Below are 15,704 nucleotides of genomic sequence, written 5' to 3' on the forward strand. Positions count from 1 at the left end.
GGGGCCTGGTCTTGAGTCTGTGGGCGGGGCCTGGTCTTGAGTCTGTGGGCGGGGCCTGGTCTTGAGTCCTGTGGGCGGGGCCTGGTCTTGAGCCTGTGGGCGGGGCCTGGTCTTGAGTCTGTGGGCGGGGCCTGGTCTTGAGTCTGTGGGCGGGGCCTGGTCTTGAGCCTGTGGGCGGGGCCTGGTCTTGAGCCTGTGGGCGGGGCCTGGTCTTGAGCCTGTGGGCGGGGCCTGGTCTTGAGTCTGTGGGTGGAACCTGGTCCTGAGCCTGTGGGTGGAACCTGGTCCTGAGCCTGTGGGTGGAACCTGGTCCTGAGCCTGTGGGCGGGGCCTGGTCCTGAGCCTGTGTGCGGGGCCTGGTCTTGAGTCTGTGGGCAGAACCTGGTCTTGAGTCTGTGGGTGGAACCTGGTCTTGAGTCTGTGTGCCGGACCTGGTCTTGAGTCTGTGGGCGGGACCTGGTCTTGAGTCTGTGGGTGGAACCTGGTCCTGAGTCTGTGGGTGGAACCTGGTCTTGAGTCTGTGGGTGGAACCTGGTCTTGAGCCTGTGGGCGGGACCTGGTCTTGAGTCTGTGGGCGGGACCTGGTCTTGAGTCTGTGGGTGGAACCTGGTCTTGAGTCTGTGGGCGGGGCCTGGTCCTGAGCCTGTGGGCGGGGCCTGGTCCTGAGCTTGAGTCTGTGGGCGGGGCCTGAGCTTGAGTCTGTGGGCGGGGCCTGGTCTTGAGTCTGTGGGTGGAACCTGGTCTTGAGCCTGTGGGAGGGGCCTGGTCCTGAGCCTGTGGGAGGGGCCTGGTCCTGAGCCTGTGGGTGGAACCTGGTCTTGAGCCTGTGGGCGGGACCTGGTCCTGAGTCTGTGGGCGGGACCTGGTCTTGAGTCTGTGGGCGGGACCTGGTCTCAAGCCTGTGGGCGGGGCCTGCTGGTGATGGGCGGGACTCTAAGGAGCGGTGTGTAGATCTGGGGAAAATGCCTACTGCACCCAGGGGACAAGTGTGACGAAGCGCTGGGGCTAGGGTGGGGGCTCGTGAAGATGCCTTGGTTCTGTTGGAGGAGGAGCCCACGAGTTCCTCCACTCAGGGCTGGGCGGGACTCGGGCCAGCGCCATGACCTGAGGACATGACACACTGCCCCACTCTCCAGACGGAGCACCCTTACAAGTCCAAGAAGGCGGTGTGGCATAAGCTCTTGTCCAAGCAGCGCCGGAGGGCAGTGGTAGCCTGCTTCCGCATGACGCCCCTGTACAACCTGCCCACGTAAGGCCTCCAGGGAGGAGGGGAGCAGGGAAGGAGGAGGGGAGTCGGGAGGGTGGAGCACCACCAATAGGGTTGAGTCTTGGGATTGAGGGCGGCAGATGCGCGGGGAGTGGGGGAGACTCGGTGTCCTGGAGACCTTTGCCCTTGCAGGCACCGAGCATGTAACATGTTCTTGGAGAGCTACAAGGCCTCCTGGATCCTGACTGAAGACCACAGTTTCGAGGACCGCATGATAGATGACCTATCAGTGAGCTGGGGACCCCCTGGGATGTGGGGCAGGGCTGGCTGGGGCTAGGAGAACCCTGGGAGCTGGAGAGGTGGCTCAGTAGTTAAGAGCACTGGCTGCTCTTCCAGAGGACCCAGGTTCAATTCCCAGCGCCTACATGGTGGCTCACACCAGTTTGTAACTCCAGTTCCAGGGGATCTGGCACCCTCACACAGACATACATGCAGGCAAAACACCAATGCACATAATTTTTTTACAGACATAAAAAAAGAAATGGGGGGGGCTGGAGGTTAAGAGCACTGACTGCTCTTCCAGAGGACCTGAGTTCAATTCCCAGCAACCACATGGTGACTCACAACCACTTGTAATGAGAGCTGTTGCTCTCTCTGGTCTGCAGGGACACAGGCAAGCAGAACACTTTATACATAATAAATAAATAAATCATAAAAAGTAAAAAAGAAAGAAATGGGACCCCGTATGCTTGATTTGAGAAAATAGAGAAAATTCTTATCCAGTAAGGCTACGAGAGGAGACTGAAGGGGACCCCCAAAAAAATGCCATCCTTCAGCCCTCACCCCATCCCTCCAGAAAGCTGGGGAGCAGGAGGAAGAGGAGGAGGAAGTGGAAGAGAAGAAGCCAGACCCCCTACACCAGCTGGTCCTGCACTTCAGCCGCACTGCCCTGACTGAAAAGAGGTGAGGGCAGCGCCCAGACCAAAAAAAAAAAAAAAAGAAAGAAAGAAAGAAAGAAAAAATGCTGACCTCCAATTTTAAAAATTAGATGGACGTATTCATTGTGTGCACGTATGTACATATGTGTGCTGAGTGCTCATAAGGAGATCAGAGGGCAACTTGAAGGAGTCTGTTCTTTCCTTCCACCGCGTGTGGGTCCGAGCAATCAAACTCAGCCTTCCATGGCTGAAGGCGGGGGTTTAAATGAGTCCACCAAGCTAAATGATAAATAGGTGTTTATTAGGGAAGCACTCACACAGAGAAGAGTAAATAACCGCCACGGTCTTCCTGCTCCAGGGGATGCAGTCTGTCCTTCCGAAGCTCTCCAAAACCCAAGAGAGCTTGAGCCATCCCCTCCGTATCTTATAATGGGCCATGTCTGCGCCTGAAATCACGCCCAAAGGGTGTGGCCACGACTGCAAGTTCCCTGGCAAGGCAAGACGCCACTTAGCAGCAAGCTCTTTTACCCTCTGAACCATCTTACCGGCCCCCAATCTTGGGACCTCTTAGCACCACATCGAATACAGTACACAGCTACTGTGCGCTGCTGCACGGTCTGAGGTCTGAGGGGCTCACAGAAGGTACCCCGGGGGTTTGTTAGAAGAACATATCCTGCATACATAGCATCTGGGCTGGGGCTGTAGCTCAGCAGTGGCATGCTCGGTTGGCATGCACAAGGGCCTGGGTTCAACCTCCAGGGCCGGAATAAAACAAAACAACAGAAATAAAGACATTTCCTTTTTCTGACAAAGAGCAGGCTGCTGTGGGGGAAATCAATATATATGAAAATTTTTCCTAACTCACTTGAAGACTTTCATATGGGTTAATGACAATCTTGGTAATTAATGACGGTGAGGATGCTTCCAGCGGGGGCTGCAAGGACGGCTCAGCAGCTAAGGGCTCTTGCTGCTTTGCACAGTAGTACCCCAGTTGAGTAGGAACATCTGCTGGCCACCATCTGTTTGGGGAGATCTGGCTCCCTCTTCTGGCCTCTGTAGGCACTGCATGCACGTGATGCCCATTCACACAAAGCTCACACACATTAAAATTCATTTTAAAATACATTTTAAAATTAGGCTGGGTGTGGCGGTGCACACCTCTAATCCCAGCACTCGGAAGGCAGAGGCAAGTGGATCTCTGTGAGTTTGAGACCAGCTTAGAGCAAAGTCCAGGATAGACAAAGCTACACAGAGAAACCCTGTTTTGAAGACACACACACACACACACACACACACACACACACACACACACACACACACACACACACTTAAAATTAATAATAGAGCAATAGAGCAATATCTATAAAGTGCTCGTTATGTTTGACACAGTACTAGTCACTGGGCATGTGCACTGGCTCACTTACTCTTTTGACTACTCTTACCATTTCCTTTTGTTTGTGGATGAGGAAATGAAGACCCACAGGAATTTATTTTTCTCACCTAACATGAGGTCAAGATCTAGAGTGTCTTGACTGAGGGGCTGAGCAGGGTGGCAGACAGGGACCCACACCCTTTATAATTTCTATGCTGGTCAGTCTTAGCTGGAGTCTTCTGGTCTGTTTTAGTCTCTTACACCATACTTGACAGAGATAGTTAAGGGAAGATGTATTCTGTTTGCTCTTGTTTGTTGAAGAACATTTTACAGGAACATAACCACACCTATTCATTTATACACGTCATGCCTGCTCTCACACAAGGCAGCACTGAGGATGCAACTGAGACTTTTATGACCCGAAAAGCATGAAGTATTTTCTATTCTCCTGTTCTACTGGCCGCCCTTTTGAGACAAGGTCTCACTGTGTAGCTCTATCTGGATCTCTCTGGGTAGACCAGGCTGGCCTTGAACTCACAGAGATCCACCTGCCTCTGCCTCCTGAGTGCTGGGATTAAAGGTGTGTGCCACCACCTCCCGGCTTGATTTTGTTCTTTTTGAGACATAGTCTCACGGTGCATCTCATGATTGGCTTGTGTCGACCTCCTGATCGCAAGCTTTGAATGCATCTGAATCTTGTTTCCAAAAGTCATTTTGGTTTATAGTTTCCGTAGATTTCAGTCCATCGTGGCTGGCAAGTCATGGCAGTGGGAGTGTGTGGCAGAGGCTACTAGTCACATTCTGACCCCATGCCACACAGGAGGAAGGGAGAGCCTTCCTCCGCCCCACCCCCAGCAAGACCTTTGACCTTTTCTCTCCCTGGTAAGCTCATACACATGGCTCATGGGTCGAGATTCAGACAGCCACCTATCGTCACTGCAAGGGACACGGGGAAGCATGTCTTGTTTCCCATCTGAGGGAGACGCATGACTCCAGAGTTGGTCTATGTAGACTGAACCCCAGTGTGTGCTGTGCAGCCTCAACCAGTCAAGAGTGTCTGTGACTCAGTTTTCATATCTGTAAAATGGGGCTGGTGATTTACCTACGTGATGGGGTCCCTGTAAGATAAGTCAGTTAATACATGGAGATTAATACCTGCCAGCTTTCTAAAATTATAGATATAAAATGGGTGGCCCCAAGCTGAGCATAGTGCCACCTACATGTAATCCCAGCACTCAGAACGATGAGATAAGAGTTGAAGGTGCTTGGGGGGGGGGTGTAGCTCGGTTGGTAGACTCCAGCACCATAAAAACCAGGCACAGTGGTCACACCTGGGATCCCAGGACTCAGAAGGTGCGGGCACCACGGCGAGAAGTTCAGGGTCATTTCAACTACATACTGAGTTTGAGGCCAGCCTGGGCTATGTGAGACCTTATCTCAATTAAAAAAAGGAAAGGAGGAATCAGAGGCAGGCAGATCCCTGGGTTCGAGGCCAGCCTGGTCTACAGAGTGAGTTCCAGGACAGCCAGGGCTACACAGAGAAACTCTGTCTCAAAAAAAAAAAAAAAAAAAAAAAAGGAAAAGGAAAAGAAAGGGGAAAAGTTGGCAAGTGTCCCACTGAATCTGTCTCCCTGTCTCCCTGCTTCCTTCCTCAGCAAACTGGATGAGGATTACCTGTACATGGCGTATGCGGACATCATGGCAAAGGTAAGTCCAGCCTCTGCTCTCTGGAGTGTTCCCTTCTCCCCTGCTGCAGCCCCGCCCCCCCTGCACTGAAGGGGCTAGTGGGGGCAGGGCACCCCTTTGCTCACTCTCACCATCAACCCATGCTGCTCCCCAGAGCTGCCACCTGGAGGAGGGCGGGGAAAATGGCGAAGAAGGTGAAGAGGAGGCATCCGAAGTGTCCTTCGAGGTAGGTGGATGGGTGACCCTGGAGGAAGGGTTGGGGACTCCCTTGACTTCCGGTCACCCGTCATGTGACCAGGGAACTACACCTGGCACACGGTAAAGTTAGTCCTCAGGGGTGAAAGACACAGGACCCAAACATTAGCAATGCAAGGTATTCACTGTGCTGTAGTGAGGCTTGGGTAGAGCGTGGAGCCAGGATGCGGCTAACTGGGGAGTGGGTACAGCAGCCCAGACAGTGTCCGGCCCAGCCTGCTGGGAGAGTATCAGAGAGTGAGCTCAGAGAAGGAAGTGGCTAAGCAGGATAAAAGTACAATCAGCAGCCAGCTGTGGTGTCCAACACCTGTAATCCCAGCATTCAGGAGGATGAGTCAGAGGAAGCATAAGTTCGAGGCCTGCCTGTGATATACCTTGGGCTTTAAAAAAGGAGGGGCAAGATATTTAAGGATGGAGAGATGGCTTGGTGGTTAAGAGCACTGGCTGCTCTTCCAGAGGTCCTGAGTTCCGTTCCTATCACCCACATGGTGGCTCACAACCTGCTGTAATTCCAGCTCCAGGGAATCTTTTGCCCTCTTCTGGTTTTTATGGGTACTGCACACATTACACATACACTCACGTGTGCGCACACACACAGAGAAAATAAATAACTTTTTAAAATATACATGAAAACAAAATCCATAAATTAGGCATAGCGATTCATGGCTGTAATATCAGCACTTGGAAGGCTGAGGCGAGAGGCTGGCCAGAAGTTCCAAGCCAGTACAGGGCTACACTCTAAGACCTTTGTCAAAACCGAATCTGTAATTGGATCTGAAGCAAGATGTAGGAGGCTGTGATGAACACTAAGATGTCTGAGACAATGATGGGACCACGGATGCTCTTGTGATTCCTCTTGGTGACAAAAGCAAGAGCTCTGACACTTCCACAGAAGAGGGAACGCCAGGCTTCCCATAGAAAGTGACGTGCCGGAGCATGGGGAGATTCCACGCACAGACAAACCTGCCTGAGGTCCATACAGGACACAAACAGGATGTGAGCCCCTTGGGGATGGAGAGATCTCACAATTGGAGAGTGGCAGGGGTAGCTGGAGCTGGGGAGACACACAGGGAGAAGGCTGAGGCCCTGGGGACCCAGGCTAGGCTGCTGAGCACTGAAACCTGCCCCCACCCAACCCCAGGAGAAGGAGATGGAGAAGCAGAGGCTCCTGTACCAACAGTCACGGCTGCACAACCGGGGTGCCGCAGAGATGGTATTGCAGATGATCAGTGCCTGCAAAGGTGCCGTCTGAGCCCCCACCCCAACCCTAGGCATCGTCCCTTTTCCCCTGTGAGCATGCACCCAACCCCTGCCGGCCCCGCGGGCTCCCTGACACCTCTGCTTGCCTCCAGCCTGCACAGACACCCCAGCTCTTGCAAATTCTTTGTTCATGCCTGCCTTTCAATTTCCCTTCCACGCACACCTCTCCCGGGCTGAGCACACGCTTCATCTCCTTCCTTGAGGGCCCTGTGAGGGCTGATTTTGTTGTTGTTTCGGTTTGGTTTTTTGGTGGGTGGAGGCCTCAAATTCAACACACCGTTTGTTTGACGGCATCTCCGCTACCTCCAGGGGAGACAGGTGCCATGGTGTCTTCCACCCTGAAGCTGGGCATCTCTATCCTCAATGGAGGGAACGCTGAAGTGCAGCAGGTAACACGCACACAGGATCTTGGGAGAAGGGTGAAAGGTGTGGGTGTGGGTGGGTGTTCCCGAGTGGCTCCCAGGTTCCCCCCACCCCCATCTCCTGCTGCTTCCCCTGCAGAAAATGCTGGATTATCTGAAGGACAAGAAGGAAGTGGGCTTCTTCCAGAGTATCCAGGCACTTATGCAGACATGCAGGTGGGACCCCGTGTCTATCTTCCCGTTCTGCGCTAGTGGGGTGGCTGTGTCCTCCGGCCCGGGGCCACTCCTGTTCTACTCATACTGTCCCAGTCCAGGTCTAGAGACTTGACTGGAGGAATAAATGTGGAAGGCAGAGTGTCACAAGTTTTAAGAATGAGTGGGGGGGGGCGTTGGTGGCGCCCGCCTTTAATCCCAGCACTCGGGAGGCAGAGGCAGAGGCAGGCAGATCTCTGTGAGTTCGAGACCAGCCTGGTCTACAGAGCGAGTGCCAGGACAGCCTCCAAAGCCACAGAGAAACCCTGTCTCAAAAAACCAAAAAGAAGAAGAAGAAGAAGAAGAAGAAGAAGAAGAAGAAGAAGAAGAAGAGTGTGTGTGTGGGGGGGAGTGGAGAGATGGCTCAGCAGTTAAGAACCCTGGCTGCTCTTTCAGAAGACCCGGGTTCAATTCCCAGCACCCATATGGCTGCTCACAACGGTCTGTTCCCAGTTCCAGGGAACCCGACCCCCGTGGCAAAATACCAATGTACATTTAAAAAAATGAGTTATGGCTTGGCACTGTGCGTTGGTGGCAGAGCGACTGCCTAGGCTGTGCAAGGCCTGGGTTCCTTCTCCAGCATGGAGGGGCAGACAGGAGATGTGAAGAGTGCCTGGGACCCCAGCACTCGGACAGCAGAGGCAGGAGGATTACAGAGAGTGTAAGGATAGCCTGAGCTACACGAGACCCTGTCTCAAAACAGGGAGGGGAGGAGGGAGGAGTAAGATGGGTTTAGGCAAGCAGAACAGGAGGTCATTGAGAGTTCCGGGAGGGCGCAGCAGGGCGCTTGGGCACTCCTGGATACTATATTGTGTGGCTCTTCTGTCATTTGTCTTTCCTCCCGTCTTGCTATCTTGCTTGATTTTTTTCCCCTACCCCTCTGTAGGTTTTGCTAACTGGTGTTTTCTGTGAGGGGGTGGGGCCGGGGAACGCAGCTTCCAGTGGCTCTCAGGTTTTGCTGCGAGTGGGGGCTGCACAGTGGGGGGCTGCCAGGCCATGGAGGAGACAGAAGCCAGACCCTCATCACGTCCACCATCTCTTTCCTCAGCGTCCTGGACCTCAATGCCTTTGAGAGGCAGAACAAGGCAGAGGGGCTGGGCATGGTGAACGAGGACGGAACGGGTGAGACCTTCTTCTGGGTGCCCCTCCCCCCCGGGGCACCACCTTCCTCGGGGTCCCCCTCTCCATCCACCGTCACTGCCCAGCCCACAGCCCCGGTCCTCCAAGGCACCCCGCTTCCCAAGAGTTCCCTTGGGCTCCCCAGGGTTGTGATCCCCAGTCCTGAGGACCCCTCCATCCCTCCAGGGTCTCCCTTCCCATGGGACCCACCCCTGGGTGTCATTCTGTCTGGTGTCCCCTCCCCCGTCACCTCGTGGACCTGCCCTCCACGTACCCCGAGTCTCACTCTGGTTGCTGTTCATTAATGATGCCCCTAATCCAGTTAATCGAGTCTTCTCTTTGCCGTGTTTTGACGTGTCTAACTTTCCACCCTGACCTCTGCCTCCTGCCTCTCTTGGGTGTTCTCTCTCTCTCTCTCTCTCTCTCTCTCTCTCTCTCTCTCTCTCTCTCTCTCTCTCTCTCTCTCTCTCCCTCCCTCCCTCTCTCCTCCCCCCCTCCCTGGCTTTCCCCTCATTCCTCTTCCTCGCTAACCCACTCCCTTCTGTCTCCTTCTGGCTGTCTTTCTCTCTGCGCTTGTGTCTCTGTGTGTCTGTGTCTTTGTCCCCAACTGTGTCACTGTACTTCTGTCTGTCCCCGTCTCTTTTTCCTCTTTTCTCCTGCTTCCTCCTCCCATCCCGTTGGCTGCCCCAGTCATCAATCGCCAGAACGGTAATTCTCCCGCCATCCATTGCTGTGCTGAGCCCACCCCTCCCCTTCTAACCCCATGCCCCCTGGAGCTGAGGATCTGGGACGATCAGGGAGGCCAGGGTGGTGGACCCTTCAGTGACTCCTATGGAGAAGGTTGAGATCCCCTAGTCCAGAGGCCGGTGGCATTGCGAATAAGTCTTTTATCTAAGCCTCAGTTTCCCCGAGTGTAACACATAAGTTAAAAAAAAAAAAAAAAGACAGCCAAGATCCCTTTTCACCTGGATATTTTGGGGCTTCTCGACCCAGATTCCCAGTCCAGGGTGGGCTGAACCCTCCCCGATTCCCACTCCCACCCTCTGCGCTGTGCGTCCGAAGCCCAGACTGTGGTCAGTCTTTTGCGGGAGGCAACCACTCTGGTGCCGCGCGTGCCCTCTGCGCCTGCTCTGATTGGCCCATTCCCAATCTAGTTCTTATAGCTCACCATGATTGGTTTCTTTCAGATGTCTATTCTGATTGGACCATGTTGACACACACCCCCCCCTGCTTCTCCTGGGTTGGCTGCTTTTGAGGCTTTGGGGCCAGTTGGTTGGCTTGCAGTCCCTGTCTCCTCCCAGCCCAGCTCCCCCCCCCACTTCCGCTCAGAGCCTTGTGTGCAAGTGACCCCAACCCCTATAATCCATTAACCCCTGCAGCCTGGAGTGGGGCTCAGGGTTATACCAGCTGCTGAATGTCTTCTGGGTCACTCCTAGATGTCACCCAAGTGGTGACATTGGAGGGACACTGGTGTAGAAAGACACTTGAGGCCCCAGCTTCATGACCCCCCGCGGGGCTCCTCGGGCCTCCATCTGCGGATGTCACTGGCTGGTGTCTTGGATACCCATGGCCCTCATAGTGTCTTTGAAGTAGTGGCCGCTCCTCTCAGCACCCCACCCAGTGTGCATGCGTGTGCAGTGTGCATGGGTTGTGTGCATGTGTGTGCTGTGTCCTGGCGCGTCTGACCCCCTGGGCCCTGCCCCTTTCCTCCCACCCAGGAGAGAAGGTCATGGCAGATGATGAATTCACACAAGACCTGTTCCGATTCCTGCAGCTGCTCTGCGAGGGTCACAACAACGGTGAGGAGGACAGTGGGCAGGGTGTAGAGGACACTGAGGTACCGGGGTTCCAAAAGTCACCTGAGCTGACCTCCAATCCCCCTCCTCCCCTCCCCCGTGATGACTTCCCCAGCCATGCTGGCCTTGTCCAGCTTTGGACTCTCTACCCTCCTCTACTCGAGGAAGAAGTGTGTGAGGATCAAGGGTTCAAGGTCACCTTAGTTACATGGCTAGCCTGAGCTACATGAGATCCTGCCCCAAAGACACAAAGAACAGTAACAAATTTCTCTGAGTTCTGAAATTTCTAGACTCAAACCACTTAGCTTCACTTTCATTTCCTCTGGCCAGTCCAACTCCCCAGAGGCAATCTGCCAAAATCCAGTTTGGCCTGAAGTCAATTTACCCAAATGGGCAATTCGTCACCCTCCGTTTTCCCACAGGCATTTGGCAGCCCTCACTGAGGGCTGGGTTCCAGGACTCAGCATCCACAGATGAACTTGCTTGGTGTTTAGAAATGTATCTATTGGATTTATTCGTTTGTTTATCACATAAAACATTTTCCCAGAAGATGTCCAGAGTCTTTCTTAACAGAAGCGAGAATTTTCACAGGCTCTGTCCTCATTGTGCCAACTTAACAAAATCCAGGGCGACACGGCCCGTTAATTAAACATGGTGTTGATGGAAAAATAGAACTCCATGTGGCTCAAACAGCTTCCGCTAAAGGAACAGTTAAGCTGGGTACGGTGGTAAGGGCCTGTAATCTCAGGGCTCCGGCAGCCTGTCAGGACAGTGATGAGTTCAAAGCCGCCTTGGCTGAGCAGTGAGAGTTTATCTCCAAAACCAGAAACAAAGAGCAGCCCAAATCCCGAACAACCTTCCCCACAAGGTCATTTCCCATTACAAACATGTCACACAGTCATGTGTGCAATGCTCACAGTACATAGGAAACCATAGACTACCCAGAGGGAGTGTGTGTGTGTGTGTATGTGTGTGTGTGTGTGTGTGTGTGTCTGTCTGTCTGTCTGTCTGTCTGTCTGTCGGCTGTCTGTCTGTGTGTTTATGATCTATGTGACTGTGTAATATAGGTGACTGTGAATGTGTGCTGCATGTCTGTCTGTGTGTGACTGTGTGCTGCATGTTTGTCTGTGTGTGTGTGACTGTGTGCTGCATGTCTGTGTGTGTGTGACTGTGTGCTGCATGTCTGTCTGTGTATGACTGTGTGCTGCATGTCTGTCTGTGTGTGTGTGACTGTGTGCTGCATGTCTGTCTGTGTGTGTGTGACTGTGTGCTGCATGTCTGTCTGTGTGTGTGTGACTGTGTGCTGCATGTCTGTCTGTGTGTGTGTGACTGTGTGCTGCATGTCTGTCTGTGTGTGTGTGACTGTGTGCTGCATGTCTGTCTGTGTGTGTGACTGTGTGCTGCATGTCTGTCTGTGTGTGTGTGACTGTGTGCTGCATGTCTGTCTGTGTGTGTGTGACTGTATGCTGCATGTCTGTCTGTCTGTGAGTGACTGTGTGCTGCATGTCTGTCTGTGTGTGTGACTGTGTGCTGCATGTCTGTCTCTGTGTGTGACTGTGTGCTGCATGTCTGTCTGTGTGTGTGTGACTGTGTGCTGCATGTCTGTGTGTGTGACTGTGTGCTGCATGTCTGTCTGTGTGTGTGTGACTGTGTGCTGCATGTCTGTGTGTGTGTGACTGTGTGCTGCATGTCTGTCTGTGTATGACTGTGTGCTGCATGTCTGTCTGTCTGTGAGTGACTGTGTGCTGCATGTCTGTCTGTGTGTGTGTGACTGTGTGCTGCATGTCTGTCTGTGTGTGTGACTGTGTGCTGCATGTCTGTCTGTGTGTGTGTGACTGTGTGCTGCATGTCTGTCTGTGTGTGTGACTGTGTGCTGCATGTCTGTCTGTGTGTGTGTGTGACTGTGTGCTGCATGTCTGTCTGTCTGTGAGTGACTGTGTGCTGAATGTCTGTCTGTCTGTGAGTGACTGTGTGCTGCATGTCTGTCTGTGTGTGTGTGACTGTGTGCTGCATGTCTGTCTGTGTGTGTGACTGTGTGCTGCATGTCTGTCTGTGTGTGTGTGTGACTGTGTGCTGCATGTCTGTCTGTGTGTGTGACTGTGTGCTGCATGTCTGTCTGTGTGTGTGTGACTGTGTGCTGCATGTCTGTCTGTATGTGTGACTGTGTGCTGCATGTCTGTCTGTATGTGTGTGACTGGGTGATCTGGGTGACTGGGTGACTGTGTGGTCCATGTCTGATGTGTGACTGTGACGTTGTGTCTGTCTGTGGTACCTCAGGTGCCTTCCTCTTGTCACTCTCTACTTTATCGTCTTGAAACAGAGTTTCTCACTGAACAAGAACAACCCCACTCCCACCCCCCACCGCCACACACACCAAGACTGGCTGACTGGGGAGCACTTTTCAGCTACATACTAAATTCAAAGCTAGCCTGAGCCACATGAGATCCTGTCTCAAAAAACAAAACAAAAAGCAAAGCCAAAGAAAACAAAACAAAAGCATGGTGGCTCACATTTTTAATCCCAACACTTGGGAGGTGGAGGCAGATGAATTTCTGAGTCCCAGGCCAGCCTGGTCTACAAAGTGAGTTCCAGGAGAGCCAGGCCTACACAGAAAAACTTTGTCTCAAAAAAGAAAGAAAGAAAGAAAGAAAGAAAGAAAGAAAGTTGATGTTGGATCTGATGGTTACTCGGTTGTAACTCTGGTACTTGGGAGTCTGAGGTAAGAGAATTTGAGGCTAGCTTGAGGCACATCTCCAAACCCTGTCTCAAGAAAACAAAAAGAGAGGGGCTGCTTAGAGGGCTCAGTGGGTAAAGGGGCTTGCTGCCAAGCTTGATGACCTGAGTTGGTTCTCAGGACCCATGTGGTGGATGGAGAGAGCTAACTTCTGACCTCATTAGCATCTAGCAGTGCAAGCCTTCCCCCTTACCCCAAGGAATAAACTAACAAAACCCAAATTAGACAGGGTTTCACTCTACAGCCTTGAATGGCCTGGTACTTGCTATGTGCAGTAAGTAAGCTTCAAACTCACAGAGATCCACCTGCCTCTGTCTCCCCAGAGCTGGGATTAAAGGTGGGGACCATCATACCCAATCCTAAATAAAAGCAGAAAAGTTAATGTGTATGGGTATTTTGCCTGCAAGTGTGTATGTGCGCGATGAGCATGCAGTTCTTGAGGAGGCCAGGAGAGGGCGTCAGATTATCTGACACTGAAATTACAGAAGGTTGTGAGCTAATTTGTGGGTGCTGGGGAATGAAGCCAGGGCCTCTGGAAGAGCAGCCAGTGCTCTTAATCACAGAGCCATCTCTCCAGGCCCATAAATTATTTTTTAAAAATTTACCAAAAAATGAAGAAAGGAGAAGGCAGAAGCTGAATCCCTGACTGCATTTGCTGCATGGAGGCCCTCGGTGTCTTTGGATAAATATATAAATGACGCCCCATCCCTGTGCGACACACAGACTAAGGACTTGTGGCACACAGTAGGCGATAAAGCCAAACATTGCATAAGTAATAGCCACCGTTATCTCCCCAGACACAGGCGCGCACTGAATAACTGGATGCTTTATTTCCTTAGATTTCCAAAACTACTTGCGGACACAGACTGGGAACACGACCACCATTAACATCATCATCTGCACGGTGGACTACCTCCTGCGGCTGCAGGTCAGGAGGGGAGACCAGCCTCGCAGGGCCTGAGCCGGGTGGGGGGGGGGCGCTGGTGGGATGCGCGCGGCTCCAGCATCCCCCTCCTGCCTCCCGGCCCCGCAGGAGTCCATTAGTGACTTCTACTGGTACTACTCGGGCAAGGACGTCATCGAGGAGCAGGGCAAGAGGAACTTCTCCAAAGCCATGTCGGTAGCTAAGCAAGTGTTCAACAGCCTCACTGAGTACATCCAGGTAGGGCCAGGTCTTGGGGAGCTGCCCGCGTCCGCCACCCCTGCTTGGGGCTTCATGCCACCCTCTGTCCTCAGGGACCCTGCACTGGGAACCAGCAGAGTCTGGCGCACAGCCGCCTCTGGGATGCCGTGGTGGGGTTCCTGCACGTGTTCGCACACATGATGATGAAACTGGCTCAGGTTTGAGTTCTTCCATTGTTGGCCCCCTGCCTCTGCCTAGGGTCCCTTGCCACTCGGGGGCAGATCTGTAGTGCTCTGGGGATTGTTCCAGACAGCCCCCCCCCGGCCCCCAATTGCCCAGAGCGCTCCCATGACCGGTTGGTACTGTTCTCTCTCTGATGAGGTCATCCCAGATTCTTGCAGCTGTGGGATGGGATGGGACCGTGCTTCTAGGTTAGGGCCTGGGAATGAAGGAGTGTTCCTTCTTTACCGTGCCCGCGGCAGATGACTCCCGTGTCGGGTACCCATGATGTAAGGATCCTGCTAATACTTGCACTCTCCTCCCCCCACCCCCCGCTGCCTCGATCCTCTGCAGCCGTGTGAATGCCTCGTACACACTCCATCCATCTGTGTGCTTCTGCTTGGTAGACTTAGTCAAGGCTTGCACAGCTGGGCAAGTTTGTGCACTGCATGAAGTAAGGACAAGCTGCCACCGAGCGCTAGACGCATCCTCTCCACAAATACATTGCTGTAGTGCAGTACTTGTCCGGCAGGTGGCAGTCCAGCATTCTGAATAATTTCCCACCAACCAATGACTTGAGGAAGGAGACCCTCCCCTCGCAATTTGATGTCCTCTAACTCTGAAAGGAGTTGAATGGAGAATTCAGTGTCTCGGTACAGCTGGGCGTGTGATGTTGATGTAATCTTAAGATACTGGTGGAAATGAACTTTCCAGGTACTACTGTGATAATTCATCATTCACAGTCCAGTTGCAGGTTACAAGGGAGATTCAATACAAGGAGCTGAGGGCGTGGCTCAGAAGCAGAGCCCCTGCCTAGAATCCCCCAGTGAGGGCCTGGGGCGTGGTTCAGTGGTAGAGCCCCTGCCTAGAATTCCCCAGTGAGGGGCTGGGGTGTGGCTCAGTGGTAGAGCCCCTGCCTAGAATCCCCCAGTGAGGGGCTGGAAAAAAGGTGCCCAGGCTTCCCTTCACCCCGCTAACAGCTCCAGGCAGTGTGAAGCACATCTTGCCTAAAAGTTCTAAATAAAAGACCTGCGTTCTCTGACTGCAGTCTTGGGCCATGTGTTTGTTGTTGATCCAGTGATCTCAGCCAGAGGAAAGAAATGTCCGGTTGGCCAGACTCAGTGATGTACTCATTCCTAAAGCCAAGATGTGGAGTCAGTTCCATGAGCTCCAGCAGGATTGTAGCTCACCCCCTCGACCCTGGCAGCTAAGATAAAACAGACTCGTGGGAAAGCACAAAGCCTGCAACCGATTAACCAAGAGATATTAGATTCTAGTATGCTGGGAGCCTGGAGTTAGAATACCAAACTTTGCAACTGTGGGATGCGTTAGGATTAGAATGAACAACTCCTAGAACCAGCATGGGGTAAAGGAGCCTCAC

At 53.0% G+C, this 15,704-nt stretch overlaps 1 protein-coding gene across 1 annotated transcript in view; it reads left to right on the forward strand.

The window, feature by feature from the left end:
* Positions 1 to 15,704, forward strand: part of Ryr1 (ryanodine receptor 1) — a 124,587-nt gene that overhangs the window by 78,064 nt on the left and 30,819 nt on the right. The window contains 14 exon segments of the mRNA XM_035449535.1: positions 1,137 to 1,249; positions 1,400 to 1,496; positions 2,064 to 2,170; positions 5,173 to 5,224; positions 5,358 to 5,429; positions 6,600 to 6,699; positions 7,028 to 7,107; positions 7,220 to 7,296; positions 8,381 to 8,454; positions 9,142 to 9,159; positions 10,170 to 10,250; positions 13,821 to 13,909; positions 14,015 to 14,143; positions 14,218 to 14,322. Of these exon segments, the coding sequence (XP_035305426.1) occupies positions 1,137 to 1,249; positions 1,400 to 1,496; positions 2,064 to 2,170; positions 5,173 to 5,224; positions 5,358 to 5,429; positions 6,600 to 6,699; positions 7,028 to 7,107; positions 7,220 to 7,296; positions 8,381 to 8,454; positions 9,142 to 9,159; positions 10,170 to 10,250; positions 13,821 to 13,909; positions 14,015 to 14,143; positions 14,218 to 14,322 (1,194 nt within the window).

This window comes from Cricetulus griseus, chromosome 9, assembly GCF_003668045.3.
Source record: "Cricetulus griseus strain 17A/GY chromosome 9, alternate assembly CriGri-PICRH-1.0, whole genome shotgun sequence".
NCBI classification, from domain to species: Eukaryota; Metazoa; Chordata; class Mammalia; order Rodentia; family Cricetidae; genus Cricetulus; species Cricetulus griseus.